At 38.0% G+C, this 25954-nt stretch overlaps 3 protein-coding genes across 3 annotated transcripts; 2 read left to right on the top strand and 1 right to left on the bottom strand.

The window, feature by feature from the left end:
- Positions 1-12079: 12079 nt before the first annotated feature.
- Positions 12080-13498, bottom strand: LOC122408019 (uncharacterized). Its single transcript, XM_043414543.1, has 5 exons — positions 13322-13498; positions 12799-13144; positions 12478-12714; positions 12199-12366; positions 12080-12114 (listed from the first exon to the last, which is right to left on the bottom strand). The coding sequence occupies exons 1-5, from the start codon at positions 13496-13498 to the stop codon at positions 12080-12082; spliced, it is 963 nt and encodes a 320-aa protein (XP_043270478.1).
- A 2006-nt stretch (positions 13499-15504) lies between these two features.
- Positions 15505-17232, top strand: LOC122408018 (probable cyclin-dependent serine/threonine-protein kinase DDB_G0292550). The gene has a single exon (XM_043414542.1). It carries the CDS (start codon positions 15505-15507, stop codon positions 17230-17232), a length of 1728 nt encoding a protein of 575 aa, XP_043270477.1.
- Positions 17233-21644: 4412 nt separating this feature from the next.
- LOC122408017 (sentrin-specific protease-like) lies at positions 21645-23027 on the top strand. The gene has a single exon (XM_043414540.1). The coding sequence runs from the start codon at positions 21645-21647 to the stop codon at positions 23025-23027; it is 1383 nt and encodes a 460-aa protein (XP_043270475.1).
- The last annotated feature ends 2927 nt before the right edge of the window (positions 23028-25954 follow it).

Genomic DNA, 25954 nt, shown 5'->3' with positions numbered 1-25954 from the left:
GATAAAAGTTGTCCTCGGACTTAATCGGGGATGCATTTTATGTAATTTGATGCACTGAATCTGAATATAAGATTGGATTGGCCGATCCATACCAAAAACTTTGAATACATTTCAAAAAATTGCAACAATGGCAAAAAATCGCTGTTTCAAGCATGGTAAAAGTTGTCCTCGACCATAATTGGTGATTCATTTTATGCAATTTTATACGCTGAACCTGAATCTAAGGTCGGATTGGCCGATACATACCAAAAACTTTGAATACATTTCAAAAAATTGCAAAAATGGCAAAAAATCGCTGTTTCAAGCATGATAAAAGTTGTCCTCGACCTTAATTGGGTATTCATTTTATGTAATTTGATGCGCTAAATTCGAATCTAATGTTGGATTGGCCGATACATACCAAAAACTTTGAATACATTTCAAAAAATTGCAAAAATGGCAAAAAATCGCTGTTTCAAGCATGATAAAAGTTGTCCTCGACCTTAATTGGGTATTCATTTTATGCAATTTTATACGCTAAACCTGAATCTAAGGTCGGATTGGCCGATACATACCAAAAACTTTGCGTTAATTCCAAAAACCAGCAAAAATGGCAAAAAATCGCTGTTTTAAGCATGATAAAAGTTGTTCACGACCTTAATAGGGGATTCATTTTATGTAATTTTATGCACTGAATCTGAATCTATGGTCGGATTAGCCGATACATACCAAAAACTTTAAGTAAATTCCAAAAAACAGCAAAAATTGGAAAAAAATACTGTTTCAAGCGTGATAAAAGTTGTTCTCGACCTTAATGGAGGTTTCATTTTATGCAATTTTATGCGCTAAACCTGAATCTAAAATCGCATTGGCCGATACATACTAAAAACTTTGCGTTAATTCCAAAAACCAGCAAAAATGATAAAAAATCGCTGTTTCAAGCGTGATAAAAGTTGTCCTCGACCTTAACCGGGGATGCATTTTATGTAATTTGATGCGCTGAATCTGAATCTAAGCTTGGATTGGCTGATACGCCCCAAAAATTTCGAGTAAATTCTAAACAACAGCAAAAACTGCGAAAAATCTCTGTTAACAGCATAATAAAAGTTGTCTTTAACCTAACACGGCGGTGTTTTTTATGTAATTTGACGCACTGAATTTGTATCTGAGGTTCGATTGGCCCACACACCCCAAAATAGTGAGTAAAATGCAAACATCGCTATAAAAATGGGTCAAAGTCGCCAACATGGGTATGGAAAAAGTTTTAGTGATGCAGATCGAGTACGCTGCATTTGTATTTTGATGCGCTGAAACCGAAACTGGTTATCGATTTAACTCGTACTTCTCCAAAATTTTGCTTTCTAGGAAAAAACTGGCTAAAATTGTTCTTTACGAATTTCGAGCAACTCAATCCGAATGCGGTTGCTAGTAGTCCCGAGAATGCATACTTCCGCTCGTGAAAAATAACCAAAAATAGCAAAAAAACGTAAAAAAATAGTTTTTTAAATGTTCTAAACATGAATGATTCATCTCGAATCATATACAAAAAAAAGATCTATATAATCTGTATTCAATAAACTAGAAACTGGGGAAGATAGTATAAAAAAGTTTAATATAAAACTACCGCAGGCATGATTGTTCTTTAGTTTGAATTCTGCGTAATTGATTTTTTTTTTTCATTTTCTGTAAGTAACAGGAGAAGATAAAAATTATCACCGATCTTAAACCGCGTTCTTCTCTGTTAACGGATTCTTTTCTCTTCGATCGAGATATGTAGCGGCTTTCTCTTCTTCTTTCTCTCTTTAGCGTCCAGCAAAAATATGCCATTATATTGATATTCCACCTTCCCTGATACCGATTCTCCATTTCACTGATATGTCTTATAAAATCTTTCTTCTTGTTCTTCACTTAGATCTCCAAGGTTTTCAGGAAAATAGTCGAGATGGGAGTGTAGAAAGTGCAGAATGATATTCATCAACCAGCCCACTTTTCTAAAATTTTCCAACAACTCTTCAACTAAATTTTGATAATTGTCACTTTTCGTATTTCCCAGCAAGTTTTAAGAAACGTTTTTGAAACTTTGCCAAGCTTTTTTCTCAGTATCGTTTATTTTTTTTTTATGAAATTTTCGTCTTCAAACAAACTACGAATTTTTGGTCCATCAAATATACCCCCCTAATTCCGCATCCCTCATCGCGGGTAGCTTTTCTCCCAAATACTGGAAACAATTGCCATCTTTGTTCAGAGCTTTTACATATTGCGTTATAAGAACAAGCTTAATGTGAAGTGGAAGTAGTATATCAGCCGATCTGACTCCAGATTCAGATTCAGCGCATCAAATTACATAAAAACAGCCCCGATTAATGTCGATGACAACTTTTATTATGCTTTTAACAGCAATTTTCCACCATTTTTGCTGTTTTTTGGAATTTACTCAATATTTTTGGAGTGCATCGGCCAATCTAACCGTAGATTCAGATTCAGCGCGTCAAATTACATAAAGAACATCTCCGAGTAAGGTCGAGGACAACTTTTATCATGCTTTTAACAGCGGTTTTCCGCCATTTTTGCGGTTTTTTGGAACTTACTCAAAATTTTGGAGGTATATTGGCCAATCCGGTTCCGGATTCGCATTCAGCGGGCCAAAATATATAGATATTGATGGGTCTGGTTCTAGGTTTTAACCACTTTTTTTTTGTGTGACGGTGTACTTTTAATAATTCTATAAAGTGCTGGAGGCTAGAACTCTTTGAAAGGGTATACAAAAACACCTCAGTCATCATGAAGAACTATTAAATCAACTGGATCTCGTACGAATACGACAGTATCTCATGGATGAAGTTTCTTTTAATTAACAACAATAATGTAGTACATTTAACGGAATTAACAAAGACTAGAATACTTCGAAAAGTTATACCAGAACACACCAGTCACTATTCAAAACCATAAAATGCTGGCATATGTTTCGAAGTTGAAGTATCCTTCTACCGGGAATAATCATTTATTCAATTTTACGAAATGCTAAACTCTAGAACTCTCTGAAATGTTATACAGAAACACTCCAGTCATTCTTCAGAATCATTGAATAAACTGGAACTGGTTAGACTATGACAGCATTTTATAGTTGAAGTTTCTTTTTATCAATAATAATAATTTTAATAATTCCATAAAGCGCTGGAGGCTAGAACTTTTTGGAAAAATATACAGAAACACTCCAGTCATCATTCAGAACCATTGAGTGAACTGGAACTCGTACGATTATGACAGCATCTCATGGTTAAAGTTTCTTTTTATCATCGACGATAATTTTAATAATTCTATAAAGAAGAACTGAATAAACTGGCACACGTACAGGTACGACAGCATCTCATGGTTGAAGTTTTCTCTTATTTATAGTAATATTTCATTTAATTTCACGAAATGCTAAAGGCTGAAACTCTTTGGAAAGTTATACAGTAACACTCCAGTCATGATTTAAACCGTTGAATAAACTGGAACTCGTCAGAGCACGGTAGCATCTCATTGGCAGAATTCAACGAATATTTAATTGCAACGACCAGCTTACTGGGCAATAATACGAGCCCCGGGATAGGTCGTTATGATTAAGCATTTTCAATCGATGCTGTCAACCTTCTCCAATTGGTTTATAAAAACTTCAACCCATCCAAAGCTCACGAACAAATCTAAAATCACATACCATTGCAGCAAGCTTGAAGGAAGAACAAAACCAATTTTTAGCACTACTCATTCTGAATTAGAAACAGTCCTCATTCAGATATTTTCACGTTCTAGTTTCAAAATAATTTCTATCAAAACAAACCTGGAAATTCAAATCAGAAATCGAAAGGAAGTCGAAAAAATCGAGAAAATTTCTCTGTTCATTTCCTCTATCTTTACGAATATGAACCGGTTCTCAAAAAAATGTTTGTTTTTTTTAGTAGAAATCTATACTATACAAATTACGATAAATTTTTCATGAGATCAAAGATCTCAATTCAATCTGTGGTTCGACCAAAAAAATGATCAGTAACGGCTATCGTTTAAACTGATCGCTCGATGGGGAAAAAAACTAATAAATCACGTAAGTATATATAAGTATGCTGAATTTGTCAGTTTTGAAATCGTGTTTTGTTCAATGTTGTTACGATTTTTCACCAATCAATTTCTAGGCGTTTAATTTTTTTTATCAAGGCTGTAATGGAGGAATTCTCTGTCAAACCGGCTACTTTTTAACCTCATAACGGGTTATACTTTTTTGATATAACTTCATAACGGGTTATATCAAAGTACTACTAAAAGGCACTCTATGTGAATTTTTTCAGATTTTTAAATTCATTATTTTAGAAAATACCGTTTATTTTTCAAATGAATATATCTCGGAAACTTTTGAAAAAAAAATGTTTTCACATGAAAGGTGTAGTTTCGTGTTAGCTTTTGAACGGACGACTCGAAATAATTTTTACGTTGTGGTAACGATAACTTTTTACTGAAAGAGGGGGAATTATTTTTTTATTCAGAATCAGCCATTTTTTTCTGGCTGGAAAAATTACAGAGTCTTTCAGTATTTTTGACGAACTCGCGAAAAAATCGCCAGAGTGGTGCGGATTAAAGTACCGGTATGAAAAAATTAATTTGTGTGATTTCATTTTTTACCCTAGAGCCTCTGTCCGTGCCACTCTGGCGATTATTTTGCAATATCGTCAAACAAATTGGAAAACTCTGTAATTTTTTCAGCCAAAAAAATGACTGTTTCTGAATAAAAAAAATAATTCTCCCTTTTTTCGTAAAAAATCATAGTTACTAGAACGTAAAAATTATTTTTAGTCGTCCGCTCAAAAGCTAACACGAATAAAACTACAACTTTTATGTGAAAAAATTTTCTTTTAGTTACTCCAAGTTTCTGAGATATATTCATTTGAAAAAAAAAACGGTATTTTCTGATATTATGAATTTAAAAATCTGAAATAACTCACATAGAGTAGTAGTAAGTTTTAGTTCGACAAAGAATCCCTCAATGGTAAATTGCATGCATAAATATTTAACGATAATTGATTCGGGAGAGAATACTCATAAAAAAACGCATTCATTTTGAAGCTGATTGTTAGAGCAAGAGTAAATTTTGCCACGATACATATAGAGTAAGACTTATGTATTAAGCGACAGAGCTGTCTGGCACTATTTCTGTCGTTGGTTACGGCATTCCGATGCCTCATTCATTCGAAGAAATTAGTGAATTATCTATCAGTTCTCGAAAAGTTTGATCAACCAACCAAAAAAAAAAAATTTTACATAGCATTGAAATCAAAAAAATTTTTTTTTTTTTGCAATCAATAAATGAAAAATTGATACTGTATAATGAAATTATAATCGAATAGATCGATTTAGAACTTTTATCATTTGACTCGTATGGAGAATGGAGACTTAAATAATGATTTTAACCATTCAACGACCCTGCAGACAGCGAAGCGCTGCATTGCATTAGATGATAGGCGGTAGCAGCACCGATTAGGCTCAGCGCTGCAGCGTTCGACGCCACAGAGCGTACACACCGTGCCGGCACTGTGCAGTCTCGGCAACATCTATGCTTGCATCATGTGACGCTTGTGTGCTGTTGCCGTGCCGCTTCTGAAGTGTATGCGAATGCAGCACGTAACGGCACGGTATAAGCACGCCGTGCCGTTACACCGTGGCGTTAGAAATCAGTCATGTTCGGACAGACATAACGCGTATGTAACGGCACGCGTACCGTGCCGCGCAGTCACCGTGCCGTCACCGTGCTGGAAACTGTCTATCTGGGGATGGGGTGAAAACAAGGATTGGAGAGGGCAGAGCCAAACTGAATATCAAGCAAAATATGGGGATGTTTAAAAATAATGATATGACAAGATGTAAATTAGAAAACATTTATTCAATTAAAGTTACTAATATCATTCTAACAGTTGCGTGTATTTTAGTTCTATTTATTCGTATATATAACCTTGACATATAACCACGCCACTAACGATATATTCGCACTGGACAATATTTCTCATACTCTGGTTTAATTGAAGGATTATATCAGTTAACACTTATTTCCAATCGAACGAAATAATGAAATCTTGAAAAGTTTCGTTGACATATGCATCGCGCATTTTTTATATTCTTTTTCACACACACATCACAGACTACATTTAAGCGGCCGCTTTGATACCGGTTTAATATATCACAAATAACAACATAAATAGTAATCTGCACTTCTTTAGATGATGAAAATTATTTTTTTATTTATCCCGCACGCACTTCGTAATGTCGAAACTCTATTATTACGATCAAAAACTGACACATGGTTTGTACTCATATATATATATTGAGACGATCCAGACGGGTCGATAAAATAGTTTTCGGACGTACCGATTAAGTAGAGCGCGGTGCGACAATCAATCAATCGAGGCGCCAGCGCCTGGGCTCGCGTATCGACCCACCTCGCATCGATCATACACGTTAACTATCTCGTTAAAATTCACTTAAATAAATTCAATCGTCTGACATGAAAATATTTGAAACTTAAGAAAGAATTAGGGAAAATTAGGAAGGTGGAAATCTCACAGTAAAAGCACTTACAAATTGAAGAAATTTTACAATATCAAACAACTCGGGTAAATTCAAATTCAAATGTACTTCGCGCGCTTCAGAGAACAAGCGCACATTCGCCAATCAAAAGATCCGACCAATGCGAAACTTTCAAGAACAACGAATTAAGAAATCATTCACTGATAATTGGCACAACGAAGTGTCGCGTTTGCGCGTCGCTGAAACTCCGAAAAAAGGCATTGGTTCGAACCAATCGACCAATAGCAAAGAACATACGACACAAAATTTAACCAATCGGGTTATTTAAGAAGGTTTGAGATTAACTTGATTGGTGAATGGGCGTAATTGTCGCAATGCGACAAAATTATTATGATGGTTGGTCGTTGTTTCGCGCGAGTATAAAGAGGCCATGGAAACTGATCTCAGGAGCCAGTCTAGTCCTCATCACGCTAGACCCGCTGTCACTAGCCGATCTCGAGACTCGCAACTCGGATCCGCATTACGCAAACTAGCCGACTCTGGCCTAGGAAACCAGAGCCCGCTTTACGCATAAAAAAGAAATATCGCTCAGGAAGCACCCTTAATCATATACCACCGACTCATGCTGACAGGGTGGGCCCCATTCGATTTCGTTTGGGTTCAGGATTGTCAGTGTGGGGCACCGATCTAGTCAGGAGGGCGGGGATGGTTCGATTTCGTTCCGTCTGAAGATTTCTGGCTAGATTACCTATTCCTTGTCTGCCAAGAGGGAGGTGATCGTTCGGCTTCGTTCGATCAAAAGATTCTTGGTGGATTCCTCTCACTCATGCCAGGAGGGCGGGGACAGTTCGATTTCGTTCTGTCTGAAGATTCCTGGGTGGGTTCTAATCCTTAAAAAAAAATCTCTTTTTGGCTTCTTGAGCTCAAGTAGAGTCCATTTAAAAGTTATTGAACAAACATTTTTTACGAATCCAAATTAATTTGCGAATCAATCAGAACTATCGAATCATTTTGCGAAACACTAAATTTTATTTTCGAAACACTAAATTTTATTCTCGAAACACTAAGTCATTTAGGAAATATAAATTGTATTTGCGAAACACTAAATCATTTACGAAACACTAAATCATTTTGCGAAACATCACATTTCATTTGCGAACATTAAGTCATTTTGCGAAACACTAAATTATCTTGTGAAATATAAATTATTGTGTGAAATATAAATTATTGTTCAAGTCACTATGCGAAAGACTGAAATATTATGATATTCATTTGCGAAACCCTGATCGAGTTATATTGCGAGACATCTGATAGTGTGCAGACTTAGAATCATTTGCGGTAAAAGAAATTAATAGAAAATTATTTTGCGAATCTAAGAATTATTTTAGAAATCATTTAGAATCTATTGGCGAAACATAAATTATCAAGAGCGATTGATGAGGATCAAATTAAATTTATGGCGAACCTTTCTGCGAATGAATAAAAAACATCAATGCGGTCAAATTATTTTGCGACATTTATACTAAAGGTAATTGCGAACTAGAAATCAATTCTTTCATTTTGTTAAATTATTATACGAGGCAGACCTATTTGCGAACTATTAATTTGGAAAGACTTCAAAAGGAAAGGTGCTGAGATTTTGTACCCAAACAACACATCGAAAACAACAAACAAACATTGAATAAAAGTTTTTTTTGGTTTATTTTGACATAACTTTGAGTTGACTCTTGTTTTTCTTTCATACCTGCTCCTTTTATTCATAAGAAGCTCGAATTCACGCGTAACGGGGTGTTCTGTCGCCGTCGTACCGTTACAATATGTATATCGATTGATTTATGACTGCTGTTACCAGCTGTGCTGCGCCGTGTGCTACGTTCTGAAGTTGACGTCATATATATTGTACATTCATAGTCAGTACTGAAATGCACATGCTATATGCTTGCGCATGCCATTTCAAACTTTGATGTAATTGGCCTAGGATTTTTTTCATCGCTCATTGGTTGGAACAAGAATATTCTCACCGGGGATTGGTGATCATGGGGGCCAAGGAGCCTATGCTTGTAGCGGTCAGAGTACACGTATACAGATACGTCGAATCCCCAATGTGTTAGTAACTTTTGCATAATCTTAAGCCCGTGCAAAGTTTTTTCTCAGCAATTACGACACCGATTATGCTGATTTTGGGCTCATTCGACAGAGAACTTCTCAATTAGCTGAAAGTTCAATTTTCAAAGCCGTACAGAACTCATGAGTTTCGTAATTAAAGAAAATCGCATGCCAATTTTACCCCCACCACGGCGAATCGTTTTATTCAGAGAAAATATAGTCTCGGCGAGAGCCTCAGGCTAGCAGACGACAGAGCTGTCAATGTACTTGTCCCGAGACTCTACCGAGTCTCTTGATACAGGGACCATTTGAGCGATCGTACATTTCGGGGTTCCTACATGTACCGTACTGTCGAAAAAGGACCGACGTATATACTTGGATGTAACAGTACATATCGGTACCAAACATGATGTATTTCTCAAAATCAGAAGTCGAGCACATCACGACTTTTAGAATAGCATCTAGCACGTTGTCAGCCATTTCAAATCTCCAGCAAATCAGGAATAAAGATGAAAAATGTACGATAGAGCAGGAGTGAATGCAGTACTGTTCAACAGAAAATCGAATCATTTTCATTAGCACATTTACAATAGTTCTGATAGAACTGTACAACCTTGTAATGGTTATTTTTTCAGGAAGAATTGGAACTCATTTAATTAATGCAATACCGTGACCAGTATGATACCGAAGTGCAATAATAGATACATGATCACTTCTTTTTACTTTGAAGGTCCGTGTAGGGACAAAGAAACGTGAATATCTTCGTTCGGCCCGCAAAAGATTTATTACGAAAAATCGACGGTCCCGGAATGTACCATTATGGAAAACAAACTCTATGTTTACGCCTAATAGTACATCTTGGTACCATCAATATTTTGTAATGTATAATACAGGGACCATTCGAGCGATCGTACGGTTCGGGGTTCCTACATGTACCGTAATGTCGAAAAAGGACCGACGTATATACTTGGATGTAACAGTACATAACGGTACCAAACATGATGTATTTCTCAAAATCAGAAGTCGAGCACATCACGATTTTCAGAATAGCATCTAGCACGTTGTCAGCCATTTCAAATCTCCCGCAAATAAAGATGAAAAATTTTCGATAGAAGCAGGAGCGAATGCAGCACCGTTCAACTGAAAATTGAATCGCTTTTCCTAGCTCATTTACGATAGTTTTGATAGAACTGTACAATATTGTAATGGTCTTTTTTTCAGGTATTATTGGAACTTATTCAATTAATATAATACCGTGACCAGTATGATACCGAAGTGCAATAACAGATACACGATGACTTCTTTTTATTTTGAAGGTGCGTGTAGGGACGAAGAAACGTGAATATCTTCGTTTGGTCTGCAAAGGATTTATTACGAAAAATCCACGGTCCTAATAGTACATCTTGGTACCATCAGTATTTTGTAATGTATGATACGGGGACATTTCGGGCAACCGTATGTTTCGTGTTTCCAACAAGTCATTTACTACATAAAAAGCATCAACGTATTAGCCAGACGTGATGATACAAGATGGTACCTAACATGATAGATTTGTCAAAATAACACGCCAAATACGTGACGATTTTTTGCATAAGAGAAAAATATATGTCAACATTTAATTGTGCCTCAATGGTTATTACTCAAAGCTGGCATACTTCTCAATCGAAACACGATTGAACACTCCAATTCGTTCCTATCGGTTGTAATTCTCTTATTTTTGTATTGATTAGCAGATTAGAAACCGTTAGCTCAAAATTATTATGAGGTGTCCTGGAATTTCAGTTGATAAGGTGAAAAGAGCCCCTATTGACTTACCGTCTGGAATATTTTCATGAAGTGTTTCAAGAGGGGACCGAGCATATATTTGACATATGAGAAGACAAGCATATGACAATCATCTACGTCAACGGTTTATTATACTTTCGTTTCTATCATTTCAAGATTGCATATGAACTCTGATTAATACTCATTCTCATGAAAGACTTGTCTCCGGTTCTAGTTTATATATCTTTAATATGATCACTGAATATTATCCGATCGTCAGGAATTTTTTCGGAAAAAACCTATATTCTAGATAGCATAATAAATGTTAATATCAGGAATTTTTATGCTGCCTTGTTTTACAAATGATAATCAATATTTTTGGTTGTAGAAGTGTTGCGCATGCCTTCAGTAGAGAATCATCTTGCGTCATCAGTGATTTGCGGTCCCGTGATTCGCGATCCTCATATTTATCGTTTGCTCATAATATTCGAGGTCCTTAAAATAATCACAGTACACACGAATAAAATTGGGACCGGTCCTTAAACCTATCGTTTTATATCAAATCGTATGGGGACGGTCCTCATATGTCCGAAATGTCCCCATAGTAACCGTTGTGGTTCCGAAATGGTACCGAAAACAACCGTTTTATAAATATATAACATTATATGTATATCTGTCGGAATTTTTGTCGACCGATGCACGAATTTTGCGTTTAACTATGATAACGCGTCTCTTTGTTCAACGAATGTGTACACCGAGATTGAAAACGATAAGAGTTGTTATTAATCTCTCTGTGAACAACAAAAGTTGAACTATGGGGAATTTGCGCCGTCCAAATTCCCAATCGACAATGATTAGATGTCAACAAAAGTTGTACTATGGGGAATTTGCGCCGTCCAAATTCCCAATCGACAACGATTAGATATCAACAAAAGTTGTACTATGGGGAATTTGCGCCGTCCAAATTCCCAATCGACAAAAAAATATATAGAAATCAATGGAGCGGTGGGGAATTTGCACCCTTCAAATTCCCAATAGTCGAAATAATATAGACATGGCCATGGAAAAACAAGACAAACGATGGGGAATTTGCACGGCGCAAATTCCCCATCGATTGTCTTAGGTTTTTGTATTATCGTGGAGATGATGACACATTATCATGGAGACGACGAACAACTTCCAATTGTTTTGAAAAATTATTGCATGACGTCTCGTGTTGAACGATAAAGAAACGCGTTAATAGTTAATCGCTAAAATTGCAATCGAAATGCAAAATTCGCGCATCAAACGACTAAAATTTCGATGGATATACGTATAACATTCAAGTGCTGCATGAGCGAGAAAATGAAATGATTATAAATTTTACAAGTAAAGTATTTACAAATTTTTAATAATATTAAAAATTTTACAAGTATAATAACTTTTACATTTTCATGTAAAAAATGAGACAAATATTAGTACAATTAAATAGAATTACGTTTAGTTTTTGAAGGAATAATAAATAATTAGACATGATTGTTTAACACATATACAATGGTCACATGCATGTAACTTGATAATATTTATTTAACAATCTCGTTTTTAACGAGAACACATGCTTAACAAGAAATATTTTTGAAGAGTCAACAAAACAAATTATATAATTTTATTTTTAATCGATGTTGATTTCGACTTGGATTGGTTAGTCGACCGGGATTCCTCCCATCGTTGTTGAAGCTGTAACATAAAAAAGAATTGAGATTCATTATTGAGCAGTGAATTGAGACAAAATTGTTTGAGTTTTATATGTTGTCAACTTACCTTCGGTAATTTTCGTCTCGCCAATTTGTATAAGACGTCTCCTCATATCCGGATCAAAATGATTTATTCCGTCAACGAAAATTTGATGACTTCCGGCGTTATTTACGCTGATACGCGCCCAGAAAACAAAATTTTTGCTCCTCGGTATTCTCCGAATTTTATCAGGATCTGGAAAATAATGAACATTGGGAACAATCGGTAATTAGAAATCTCTATATTTATTTTATTGAACATTTATTAACATTTATCATGAGTGTCGAAAAAAATCGTAACAAATACCTCCTTGGATCATTTGGAGCGCTTCTCTGGCCGCTGAAGCTATTAAACGAATGATTTTTTCATAAAACCGCTCCGGAGAAATAACTCCATTTTTAAGCTGGCTCCAGTATAGTTTCAACGCATTAGTATCGACGGATTCGCTAGAAGTTTTTTTTTTATGGAAATGGACTCTCAGTCCCCGCTCTACCATGGAGATGACTTTAGTATGTGTACATGTCTGATGTTGCAACAACAACCCTGAAAAAAAAAATTGCATTTTTTTAAATATTTCCAAACGTAATTAGATTCTACAATGAAATGAATAATTTGATATAAACTTACGAGTAAAAATCATAGCCGATGGCTTTTTGATAGAGCCCAGTAGGGCATTTAGACTCTTATTTATTGCCTCGGAAGCATTATTGGTTCGAAAACTCTTTTTATTATATACTGATAAGTTATTTGCTCCAAAACCATGAATCCATTGTTCGAAAACATATTTTAAGAAGTGATTCATTTTCGATGCCATGTTGTCGGGCACGCTATTCACAATTTTGGTGAAGAGCCGCGCAATCATTTCCGGTGGAGCCAGAGGTAGTGCCATAACCATTCTTTTTAGTTTTATCCCCACTGGATCCTTCCGGAACTCTTTTATAAGCCCACAGCTCCGCCAATGTCTTTGAATAGCCTACGGAAAAAATACATTGTACTAAAAAAATGAGTGCGACTTTTTAATATATCTTTGCGCACTATGGACAAAAAGGTGATTTCCATGTTTTTACGTGAATCTGATTGATTTGGACCGAAGGTGGTAAAAATAGCTCAAGAAAAATAAAGATTATGTGGAAGCACGGACTGCACTCACCTGGGTGAAATGGAAAAAACAGCCAACTTTTTCGATCCCAGAATAGACGGCATCTGCTGCATTCCTGATTGCAGTTTCAAAGTCTGAAATAACATAACGTGGCTTCCACCCCGGTGCGATGTCATCGCGCACTGCTTCCAGTATTTTTTCATACGAAATTTGCCTCTTATTGTCCATTATGGCATATATTACTGGAAAAACCTGACAAAAAATGAAGTACTATAGTTAGTATCCCTTAATTGTATATCCATGCTATAAATTTTTTGCTATATATATTGTGACGAAACACTCGCGCGACGGCCCGAGCCCGTCGAAATTAACGAAACTTCGCGATTGTAAGATCGCGGACAAAACATCGCGGCGACCACGCTCGTCGTTATTGACAGGTGGCGGCCATCTTGGGCCGGTAGGCATGAGCCCGAGCGGGGCTACCGGCGCCGCTCTGAACTTCGCCGCGCTATATTTTATCGAGATTAATTCTTTTTACATTTTTGTTATTTCAAGTCGCCCGAGCATGTAAATACGATCAAAATTTACAGAAAAATAACAGGAGTCTAAGGAAAATGATCACAAGTCAAATTAATAGTATAAAAAACAATCACATGTGAAAAATGTAAAAATCGACTCCGACGCATGCGCGAGCAGAGCGTCGATGGGCTATAGGACGCGTACGTGACTTTTAGCGATTATAATTTTACTAATCATATTAGAACAACTAATAATATTAAAAAATGAAGGAAATTAAATAATATTTGATCAGATTGAAGTTTCTATTGTTGAAAATCGCAATAAGCTGTAAATCATAAAAAGCGGTAGTCCGCGCATCGTATGTTAGCCCGCTCGACCAACGGGCGAGCGTGAATCATGGCAACGGGCCAATCAGAGTAGGCGTTACAGAAAGGTGCGCAGAACCGAGCGAAAACGGAGATTCTCGGCGCTCGAGAATCTTATGGTGGGGACACGGGTATAAGAAGCGCTGCGCGACTCATTCGGCAGATAGTTCTCCCTGGCTAAAGAACCAACTCGGACCTCTCTCAATACATCAGCCTCAGCAATACTACACCTATCCTCAAAATCTTTGGGGTTCCCGTAGCGCGGACTCTCGGATCGACTCGGCGACGTCTCGATCCCATAGCCCGTGGACGGTGAATTGCCTATTTCCTTGGATGCCTGGATTCTCGGAGCGACTCGGCGACGTCTCGATCCCATAATCCAGGGTCCACACCTAACCTCTAAAAAATTTCCGGCTTTCCGTTGCACGGAGTTCTCGGATCGACTCGGTGACGTCTCGATCCCATAACACGTGGACGGAGAGTTACCTCTACCCTGTAAATGCACGGACTCTCGGAGGGATTCGGTGACGTTTCTATCCCATAGCCCGTGGTTTGCATCCTACCTTTTAACGTTTTGTTTCTTTCTTATTGTTGAGGAGGATTAAAAATTCATCTTATTATCAAAAATTAAATTCACGTTTGAAAAACATTGTCCGAGGTGGTCCAGGTAGGGAGATCTAGACCCATTTAGAAAATAATCCAAGAAACGATAGTTGAAAATTGATTTTATATCGAGTAAAAAGAAATTCAAAATTGTAAAAGCGAGCAATATTCTTGGATTTACTTATTCTTAGAGCTAACGTAACAGGACATCGGGAAAATTAAACTTTGCATTAATAGCGAATTTTTAGGGTTAAGGCGTGTCGAAAATACAAGACAAAAGCGTTAATTAGAATAAAAACAAATTTTTTTTTTTTGTTTCTTTGTTAATTTTGTACAATTAAATTCCGAAAATTGAGAAATTAAAAATTATCTCAGACAGAGAATTTGCAACGTTTTCGGGTCTTTCGGGTCTTTTTCTCGCCAGATCCGATTAAACAAAGCAAGACAATATTAAAATCAAAATACAAATTTTATTTTCCGCGAGCCAAAGTGCTAAATCTTCTTTATTTTTGTTAAATATCGATCAAAATTGAATAAAATCGATTATTTTATTATTTTCACAAAATTAACGGTGTCCGCGTTTCCTTCATACCTGCTCCTTATTATTAAGGTTGCTCGAACCGACGCGTGGCGGCGTTCAGGCCAGGTCGGCGAGAGCGTTTCGTTACAACTGGCGCCCAACGTGGGGCAGGTATCGCAGGGGGACGTGGAAGTTTTGCTTAACTGAAAATCATTGGTTGTACAAAAATGGCGGAAAAGACCGAGAGAAACGAAACAGCGAGAGATTCCGGGTTTCAGAATCCCGAGGACGATGGTGCAGGTGTTCGAAATGTCGATTTAACTACCTCGATTCCTCCTCCAGGAGCGGGGGATATTTTTAACGAATCTCGGGGTAATTTTGGGTTACAGTTGGAGAAAATTGACGAAAATCCCGGGGATATTAAATTAGAGGAATTTGGCACTCCCGGATCAAATAGGGGAAAAATAGAATTTGGCGAATTAAATCACGAATTGTTAATGAGTTTAATAGATGCAATGAAAGAGATGAAGACTCAAGTGCAGAGCATGGCAAACGAGATCGCCCGAAACAATCAGGCAAACATTGATTTGAGGTCTGAATTCACAGAGAAATTCAAGACAATGCAAGCCACGATCGCTAGTGAGGTGCACCAAATATATGAACCAATTAAACGACATGTCACGGGCTTGACAAAAATCGTCCAAGACAACGAGTCTAAAAGTGCTGTAACCGAGGTGAGTGTGGCACAAATGCAACTGGATGTGAACGCGATCAAAAAGAGGGTCGAAAACCTTGAGCGGAAGGACAAAATTGAGAGTCCAAACACGGAAAGTATGCGGATTGTTCAGAAACCGGACAAAGAAGTTTCTGACGACGAATCTGAAGAGGAACTGGAAGAAGAAAGAAGAGAACGGATTCGGACGATGCTGCCGATGGACATGCATCCGAATAAAATTAAAATTAAACCACCCACGTACGATGGATCAGAAAAAAAGAGACCAATGAAATTCATCAAAGAATTTCGGAGGTACTGTGAAGTCACCAATCCGACCGTTACGGAGATGAAATATTTGCTGGGGCAATGCCTCGAGAAGGCAGCCAAGGAATGGTGGGTACTCATCGAGGACCGCGTTGAAGATTTTGATGAAGTGGAGAAGAAATTCGTGGAGCGATTCTGGAGTATGGATGTGCAGAGAAAAGTGAGAAAGGACCTCGAGTTTGGACACTACTCGGATAAGGACAATAAAATATCCAAGGTGGAGTACACGATCCACATCTTCGGAGCCGCTAAGGATCTCATTCCTCCTCCCAGTGATGAGGATATAATTGCGTCACTCTCGCAACACTATACGGACGAAATCCAAGCAACAATAATCAGCCGAGGATTCAAAACTCTAGAACAATTAATTGAATTCCTGGGGAAAATGGATCGGCACGGACCGATTAATTCGAAAAAGGAGAAGGAAGCCGCTCAATCTTCCCCAAATCAAAATCAAAATAAAAACGAGCAGAGACCGTTCCGTATGCCGCAGCAAAATAATTGGAATAACCAAGGAGGTTATCAAAATAATTCCAACCGTGGCAACCCGAATTGGAATCAAAATAATCGACCGAATGGGGGATACAACAACAACAGCTGGAACAATCAACAGAATCGAAATTACCAGCAGAATTATAATCGGCCCAATAACGGTCATTATCAACAGAATTACAACCAGCGGCAAAACAACGGATATCCTCAACAAAATCGCTATAACGGAAACTACAATCAACAAAATGGTTATAATCGCCCAAATCAGAATCAAAATTCGAGACCTCAACAAAACAATGGAGGATACAGACCGCCAAATAACTCGAATAATCACCAGCAGAATAATCCTCCAGAACAACAAATTCAAGCAATAGAGGTTCATCAAGAACCACAGCCATCGACTTCTCAAGCGGGAAACGAATAAACGTTGTACCCGTGCTCGAAAAAAATGATCAAATAAAAGGAAAAGGAAACGAACGAGGTACAACGGTGGAAGAAGAAAAGAAAGACAATTCGCAGGATGGTTTATCGGAGGACCTCCAACAAAGAAGCGAAACAAACAAAACAGAGGAAATTAAAGTGGCCATCAACACGATTTTTACGGATACAAGAGAATTTTTAATGGAAGAGGAAATAAATGGAGAAGCGGTGCCTATAATAGAATGTCCAGAAATCTATGCTAAGATTGAGGGTATTACAGTGACTGCGTTAGTTGATTCAGGGTCGAGAGTTACTACAATTTCAGAGGAATTTTATTTAGAGAACAAAGAGATTTTGAAAAATTGTCCACTTTTACCTGTCACGGGAGTGACGGTAAAAGGAGCGATAAAGGGAAAAATGACAAAAGTCAAAAATCAAATAATGGCGAGAACAGAGATTGGGAAGGTAAAAACGTACGTTAAATTTTTAATAATTCCTGGTTTGATTAGAGACGTTTTGCTCGGTATTGATTCCTTGCAACCGCTCAAAAGTTTGATTAATTTGGAGGAGATGTCTTTACGAGTTAAGTATAACGAAGTTATGGATGTAGTGCCCACAAAGGGGTCAATTGAAAAAGGAAAAATTGTTGGAGTTTTTGAAGAAGAAGTTGAAATAAATTTTGAAAAAGAGGAATTTGAGGACATTGAAGATAAAGTTAATGGGGAATTTTTGAAGAATTTGAATGAAATTGAAGATGTAGAGGATAATGAATTCATGGAGGCATTTTACCAGAGTGAAGAAAACATTTTTGAGCCAGAGCAAGGAAGAGGTGATGAAAAAGAAAATATTGAAGAAATTTTTGAGCCTATACAAAATTTGATTTTTGACGATAAAAACAGTGAGGAAATAACTTATGAAGAAATAGATGAAATAGTAGGACAGACTGAACTCTCGGGAAGGAAAAAAGAAATTCACAAACAAATAATATGGAATAGGAAGGAAGTTTTTCGTAAGACCACAGGAAGAATTTCGGTTTACGAACATCGATTAGACATTACGACGGATACGCCAATCGTTGCACACGCTTATGAGGTACCTTTAATGCATAGGGAAAAAGTAGACAGGGAGATAGAGAAATTGTTAGATTACGGAATAATTCAAAGATCAAACAGTCCGTGGATAAATCCCATAATTCCGGTTATAAAGAAAGATGGTACAGTCAGACTTTGTTTAGACGCGCGAAAATTAAATCAGGTGATGGCTAATGACCACGAATCAGTTCCAAACATGGAAGAAATTTTTCAGAAATGCCATTCGGCAAAAGTAATGACAACCCTCGATTTAACAAATAGTTTTTGGCAGATCCCACTCCATCCAGATTCGATGAAGTACACAGCATTCAGATACAGGGGAAAAGTCTACGAATTCAAAGTAACGCCATTTGGGCTCAAAACAAGTACGGCCGCGTTATTGCGAGCTCTTGATATAATTCTTTACGGTCTGGGGGATCACGTCATAAATTTTGTCGACGATTTGTTGTGTATTTCATCAAATTTCGATGAACACATGGCACATTTAGATGAGCTTTTAGAGAGATTACAGCAACACGGGATGACAATAAAATTGAATAAAGCAAAATTTTTCAGGCAAGAAGTAGAATTCTTAGGACACATCTTAACGACTAGGGGAATAAAGCCACAACCAGAGAAAATACAAGCAATTCATGATTTTCCGCCACCCAGAAACTTAAAGCAGTTAAGGGGTTTCTTGGGGTTAATTAATTACTATACTAAATTCACGAAAAAACATGCCGAGGAAACTATTCCACTTTTGAAATTGCTAAAAAAGGAAACAATATGGCGATGGGGGGAAGAAGAAAAGATCGCTTTCCAGAGAATTAAAGATTTATTTGTTGATAACGTTCTTTTAACGCATCCAGATCCAAAAAAAGAATTTATTTTGCAAACCGATGCAAGTAGCTATGCTTTGGGGGGCACCCTGGCTCAAAAAGACGGAAATAACGATTTAAGGGTAATAATGTTTGCGAGCCGTACGCTTAAGGGTCCCGAATTAGCTTATACAACAACAGAAAAGGAATTGCTCGCGATTATCTGGTCTTTAAAAAAATTCAGAACTTATTTGCTCGGAGCAAAAATTAAAGTGATTACTGATCATCGAGCCATCACTTTCTTAAAAAATTGTCAATTATTAAACGAGAGATTAACGAGATGGATTCTCGCCATTCAAGACTACGACATAGAATTCGAGTTTTGTCCGGGAAATAGAAATGTAGTAGCGGATGTCTTGAGTCGATTAAATCCACCAGATGCTGGGGGGCGGAAAGGAAAAGAATTGGTCATTAGTACAATGTTGGCAATAAAACCTTCGCAGGAGTTAGAACAAATGATCAGACAGGTAGGACTTTGGCAAGAAAGAGAAGATAAGATCAGGGAAATTAGGGAGAGGATACAAAATGAACAAGACGAAAAATATCGAATAAAAAATAACATTTTATTGAAAAAAGTAAATTTCGAGTCCTGGAAAGTAGTTTTGCCGCGAGAGATCCTCCATCTTCTCGTATCTGAAACACATAAAATGTATGGTCATGTAGGCGCGAAAAAAGTATGGAAAATAATAAAAGAAGATTTCACTTACCCGAGATTATACCGCATAATCAGACAAATTCTTGGTTCATGCGATTCTTGTCAGAGAAATAAAGTTCCTAACCAGCATTCTTATGCGGCACAGCAAAATATCATTCCGGAGGGACCGGGAGATATTGTGTCGATCGATTTTTTCGGTCCCTTGCCAGTTACAAAAGGTGGAATGAAACACATTCTCGTAACAATAGATGCTTTTTCAAAATTTGTAGTTTTGTACCCTCTCAAAGCGGCGACAGCGCCGGCAACAATCAATAAAATTTTTAACCACTACATTCCGGAATTCGGCAAACCAAGGAAATTGCAATTTGACCATGGCACACAATTCACTTCACGATTATGGTTAGGGAAATTAGCCAGTGAGGGGATTCAGCCAGTTTTTTCTTCTATTCGTCATCCTCAGGGAAATATAGTAGAAAGAGTTAATAGAGAGATAGGGAGATTTTTCAGAACATTTTTGACTGATAAGCACACAGATTGGCTAAAATGGGTTCGAGTAATAGAAGATTGTATGAATGAAACGCATCACGAAACAACCGAGTTGACACCCATTGAAATCCAGAGAAATATAAAACCACAGAGAATTTGGAGAAACTGGATACAGATAGAAAAAGACGAACGATTAGATGAGGAAGAAGGGATTGAAGCTAAATTAATGCTTGCCAGAGATAGGATAGTGAGAAAAGGCAGGGAAAGAGCTCGAAAATTTGATCAGAAGCATAAATTAATTAATTTCAATGAGGGCGACCTAGTTCTGGCAAAAGCGTGCAATGTAAGCGATCCAGTTAACAAAAAAATGGCAAAATTCTTTTCAATTTACGAGGGACCATATAGGATTAAAAAGCAAATAGCTACTGCAACGTTTATTCTTGAAAATCCGGAAACAGAAGTAGAAAGAGGGATGTACCATGCCGCGAATCTCAAGAAATACAAAAATTGATGAAATTTGCTGATTCCGAGTGAAATTACCGGGATGTATTTAAATTAACTATGTAACAAATCTTTTCATATCATTTCCAAACGATTCCAATGCAAAAAATTGCCAAATTACAATAAAAATTTCAAAATTTCACGTCAAGCGTCGTACAAAACCGTTACGCACCCTCCATCCGTATTTCTTCTACGGGACTATTTAAAAATCAGAAAAACGCATAAAAACTCGAGAAAATTTAATAATAATGGAAGGAAAAGAAAGAATCACAATACTGAGGCATTTTGTTAGCAATAAGAGCAATAAACAATGACAAAACTCATTTTTATTAGAAATTTCAAAGACATTACAAAAAAGGGTAAATATTGCATTAGAGAGCCATAATTACTCGACTGTTCAAGTTAATTAACAATAAGATTCATTTAAACAACCGAAAAACAATTTGAGAAGTTTGCGATTGCGTCATGCTTTCGGCACGACCGGAAGTTCATGAGAACGAAGTTTTAGGCATTAGTTCCCGAAGTATCCACGATCGGCGAGTGGCGCTGTTAGCAGCCGAACTCACGAGCGTTAGCGAGGTCCGGCCGCCATGTCAAGTCGTCATTCGACAACGGACACTCGAACGAGACGGACGTGGTTTCTCGAGCGAAAATCAAAAAGTACGAGAATTCAGAGGGACTTTGGAATTTTTAGGCGAGAAAAAGGTAAAAATTACAGATTTAGGCGTACTAAGCATGAGGAATGACGAAAAAGTAAGTAGATAATAAGAGAATCAAAGATAGGAAAAATGAGCGGGAGAATTTTCTGGACGGATATAGGAACAAGATGGACGCAAGCACACAGACTGAAGTTGGGCGAAAGAGCTTCGCCCAACAAACAGACGGAGGAAAGGGAGAATGGGTGAAAGAGGATAAGGAGGTGGAGATAGTGAGGGAGATAAAGGGAAGGAAGGATGAGGAAGACGTCGCCATTATTGCGGTGTTTTGCCCAATTGCGTCGAATAAAAAGACGAGGGATGTGAAGACGCAAACCGCGTCTTCAACAAAGGAAAAGGGGATGCAGACGGAATGGATGCTCCACGTGATTGAGGTGGAAGAATCACGGAGGTCGAATCGGGACCTACTCCTTCGATACATCCAACGCCAGTGGGATTTGATCGAAGTGAGGGAGGCATTTAAAGTGCCGGCCATCCTTTCACCCATAAGGGAAGTTGAGGACAAGGGGGAAGAATGGAAGAAATGGGGACCAGGAGAGTTTGTATGGATTGAGGACGACAAGGAGAACGACAAGAACAACGACAACGAAAAAAAGAAGGAGGAGACAAAGAAAAAAGACAAAGAAAACACAGGAGAAAAAGTTAACAACAAGGATGTGAACGAGAAGAAGAGAAAAAGAAACGAAAACAATGGACAACAAGAAACAAAGAGGATAAAGGAGGAGGCAGAAAGAAAAGACAAGGAGAACATAGAAAACAAGAATGACAACAACGAAAACAAGAGGAAAAGGACAAGCAATGACGGGGAAAAGCAAGTAAAGAAAATAAAAAAGGGAGACGAAGAAGACAATGACAACGAAATCAACAACGAAAAGAAGGGAAAGAAAAATGATAACAATGGACAACAAAGCACAAGAAAAGTAAAAGAGGAAGATCTGCAAACGTTGGAAGGGACAAGATGGCTGAACGACGAGATCATCAATTCATATTTTGATTTGATCAGCAAGGAGAGAACTTTCGGACAACGGGTATACGCGATGAGTTCATTTTTCTTCCCAAGACTGCATCTGAATGGCTATGAGGCAGTGAGAAGATGGACGAAGAAGATTAACATCTTCAAATATGACAAGGTGCTTGTTCCCGTGCATTTGGGAAACCATTGGTGCCTCGCCATCATCAATTTCGAAAATAAAACCATCATTTATTATGATAGTTTTAAAGGAAAAAATCCCAGATATTTGGAGACTCTTCTCCAATATTTAATCAAGGAAGCAGGGCAAAAAGAAGAGAAGCCGATAATCAAGGAAGAATGGCATCTGGCAACGAAACAAGACATCCCTCGCCAAACAAACGGGTACGATTGTGGAGTATTCGTTTGCATGTACGCCCGAAACGAGATCTTCGGAGGAGAAATGGATTTCACCCAGAACGATATGCCTCAAGTGAGACAGAGAATGATGCGAGAATTGCAGGCAGGAAATATTGAAATATAATCTTAGCTCCTTTAATATTGCATAAATGCAAAATTACAAGGATTATAAATCCTCTATATTTTTTTTATTTATTTTTTAGTTGTTTGTGATACAGGATCTCAAATATCCTTATTTTTGTTATGTTTTATTATTTTATTTTGTTTAAAACGTCAAAATCAGTCGAAACGCAATAAAAGACGTTATTCTATTTTCCTCTAAAGTCTCCGGTGTTTTTTATTCTTTAACCTGAAAATAAGCATCCTATCGTTGTCCTCTGGATTCTCTGCACCTGAAAAGCATAAAAATACTTACCTGCGATGACTCGGGAAAGTCTGCGCCTGAAAAAGAAGAACAAAAGTAAAAAACAGCATTGAAATTTAAATTAGAAAACGCGAAAATTACTTACCATAGAGAAGCGATGTCCTGAGAATGCTGAACCTGAAAAATAGAAAATATAATTAAGGAAAGTTTAATTAGAAAATAGAATAAATCACCTTACTTACCTGATGAGAAACCGATGTCCTGGAACGCGCTAGCCTGCAAAAGAAAAGAGAAAAATTTTTGAATTTGGCAATAAATGCGAATACTTACTCGTCTAGATCCGATGTCCTGAAAAGAAAAGAAAAAGATTAGAAATAATTGTAAAAATTAGAAATGTTAGAAATTAAGTACTTACCTGTAACACTGAAAAATAAGGAAAAACGAATCGGAAAGGGAAATAAGGGAAGAGAAATGGAAGTGGGGATGAAAAATGATGGACAGAAGAGTGAATAAGGACTAAGCAGTGAAGTGGGGGTAATATGGACGAATAAGAGACTGTAAAAGTGAAGTGGGGGTAATATGGACGAATAAGAGACTGTAAAAGTGAAGAGGGGGTAATATGGACTGAAAATGAAAAGAGTGGGGAGTGTGAAAAGAGTGGGGATTGAAGTTGGGTATAAGAGTCGGAGCAGCGGACTCCGGAGCGTCATTCCAGCTCCGGTCCAGCTGCTAGCAACATCGGCAAGTCTACCTGATCGTCAACAACGACATCGGCAACAAGAAAGTTTCAACATAGAGAAATCAGCTAGTTCATCCTGAGCAACATCGAAATATCTTTCAAAATGAGGATCCACAACATTCCTGGAGTACCAACGCCTACTCCGTGGCCTGGTACGTGGGAAGGGACCATGGAGTGCATCATCTTGGATTTCAAAAATCCAACGAACTTCACATTTACAACCAAAACGAAATATTGGGAGCTGTGCGACTTCGAATACGAGCTTGGGGCGCACGTCAACCGAATGGGGCATATGCAAAGGCCAGGTTATCAGATTGGTAATCACTACGCTTTGGAAATCGGCAGTGTAGCCCATCGCGTGGAATTGATGGGATACGAGGACAGTGAAGCCACATTGAGATTCATCGATCGAGGAACAACGCTTATGCATCCAGTTTTTGATTTGAGTGCCCTTCCGCATGCGTTCCTTGTGGCTCCACCCTTTTCATCGAGAGGTTACCTATCGGGAATTAAACCATTTTTGGGAGAACGATGGGAGGAAACTGTGTGCCTCTACTACCAACGGGCCTTGGAAGAAAAAAGAGTCAAGATCAAGATTGTTTCTGAACACCCTACCAAGGAGGCACATGAGGTTCGGTTATTCACACTGCCGCACAACGATAACTTGGGAGATCGACTCGTTCTTGAAGAGTTTGCAAGAGAAGGGACATACGAGTGTTGTTTAAACGATGACATCGGGATGATCTCTCCAGAGGAGATGCAGGACCTGATAGAGGAAGAAAAAGCAGCTGGTAACTGGTATGCCTATCGACGAGAACGTGTCCTCGGCGATCCTCCAAATTAGTGAAAAACGTCGAGAACATCGAAAAACGTCGAGAACATCGAGAACATCGAGAATATCAAGATCATCAAATCCATTCATCCCCAGGATCAACGCGTCATCTTTCCCTTTCAAAAACTCCATTTCCGATTTCCGAATATTCAAATTTTTAAGCATTTTAAATTGTTATCTTATTAAACTAAGATTGGAGAACAAAAAATCTCTAATTCTTAGATTTTTTTGTTCTGGGGGGCATTTGTGACGAAACACTCGCGCGACGGCCCGAGCCCGTCGAAATTAACGAAACTTCGCGATTGTAAGATCGCGGACAAAACATCGCGGCGACCACGCTCGTCGTTATTGACAGGTGGCGGCCATCTTGGGCCGGTAGGCATGAGCCCGAGCGGGGCTACCGGCGCCGCTCTGAACTTCGCCGCGCTATATTTTATCGAGATTAATTCTTTTTACATTTTTGTTATTTCAAGTCGCCCGAGCATGTAAATACGATCAAAATTTACAGAAAAATAACAGGAGTCTAAGGAAAATGATCACAAGTCAAATTAATAGTATAAAAAACAATCACATGTGAAAAATGTAAAAATCGACTCCGACGCATGCGCGAGCAGAGCGTCGATGGGCTATAGGACGCGTACGTGACTTTTAGCGATTATAATTTTACTAATCATATTAGAACAACTAATAATGTTAAAAAATGAAGGAAATTAAATAATATTTGATCAGATTGAAGTTTCTATTGTTGAAAATCGCAATAAGCTGTAAATCATAAAAAGCGGTAGTCCGCGCATCGTATGTTAGCCCGCTCGACCAACGGGCGAGCGTGAATCATGGCAACGGGCCAATCAGAGTAGGCGTTACAGAAAGGTGCGCAGAACCGAGCGAAAACGGAGATTCTCGGCGCTCGAGAATCTTATGGTGGGGACACGGGTATAAGAAGCGCTGCGCGACTCATTCGGCAGATAGTTCTCCCTGGCTAAAGAACCAACTCGGACCTCTCTCAATACATCAGCCTCAGCAATACTACACCTATCCTCAAAATCTTTGGGGTTCCCGTAGCGCGGACTCTCGGATCGACTCGGCGACGTCTCGATCCCATAGCCCGTGGACGGT

This window comes from Venturia canescens, chromosome 3, assembly GCF_019457755.1.
Source record: "Venturia canescens isolate UGA chromosome 3, ASM1945775v1, whole genome shotgun sequence".
Taxonomy (NCBI): Eukaryota; Metazoa; Arthropoda; class Insecta; order Hymenoptera; family Ichneumonidae; genus Venturia; species Venturia canescens.
The sequence above is the reverse complement of the archived record's forward strand: the minus strand, read 5'-3'. Positions and strand labels throughout refer to the sequence as shown.

Coding starts and splice junctions, on each gene's coding strand:
- LOC122408019 (XM_043414543.1), bottom strand. CDS start 13,498: ATGGACAATAAGAGGCAAATTTCGTATGAAAAAATACTGGAAGCAGTG. Junction 13,145..13,321: donor GTTTTTTCCATTTCACCCAG/GTGAGTGCAGTC, acceptor TTTTTTCCGTAG/GCTATTCAAAGACATTGGCG. Junction 12,715..12,798: donor ATCGGCTATGATTTTTACTC/GTAAGTTTATAT, acceptor TTTTTTTTTCAG/GGTTGTTGTTGCAACATCAG.
- LOC122408018 (XM_043414542.1), top strand. CDS start 15,505: ATGGCGGAAAAGACCGAGAGAAACGAAACAGCGAGAGATTCCGGGTTT.
- LOC122408017 (XM_043414540.1), top strand. CDS start 21,645: ATGGACGCAAGCACACAGACTGAAGTTGGGCGAAAGAGCTTCGCCCAA.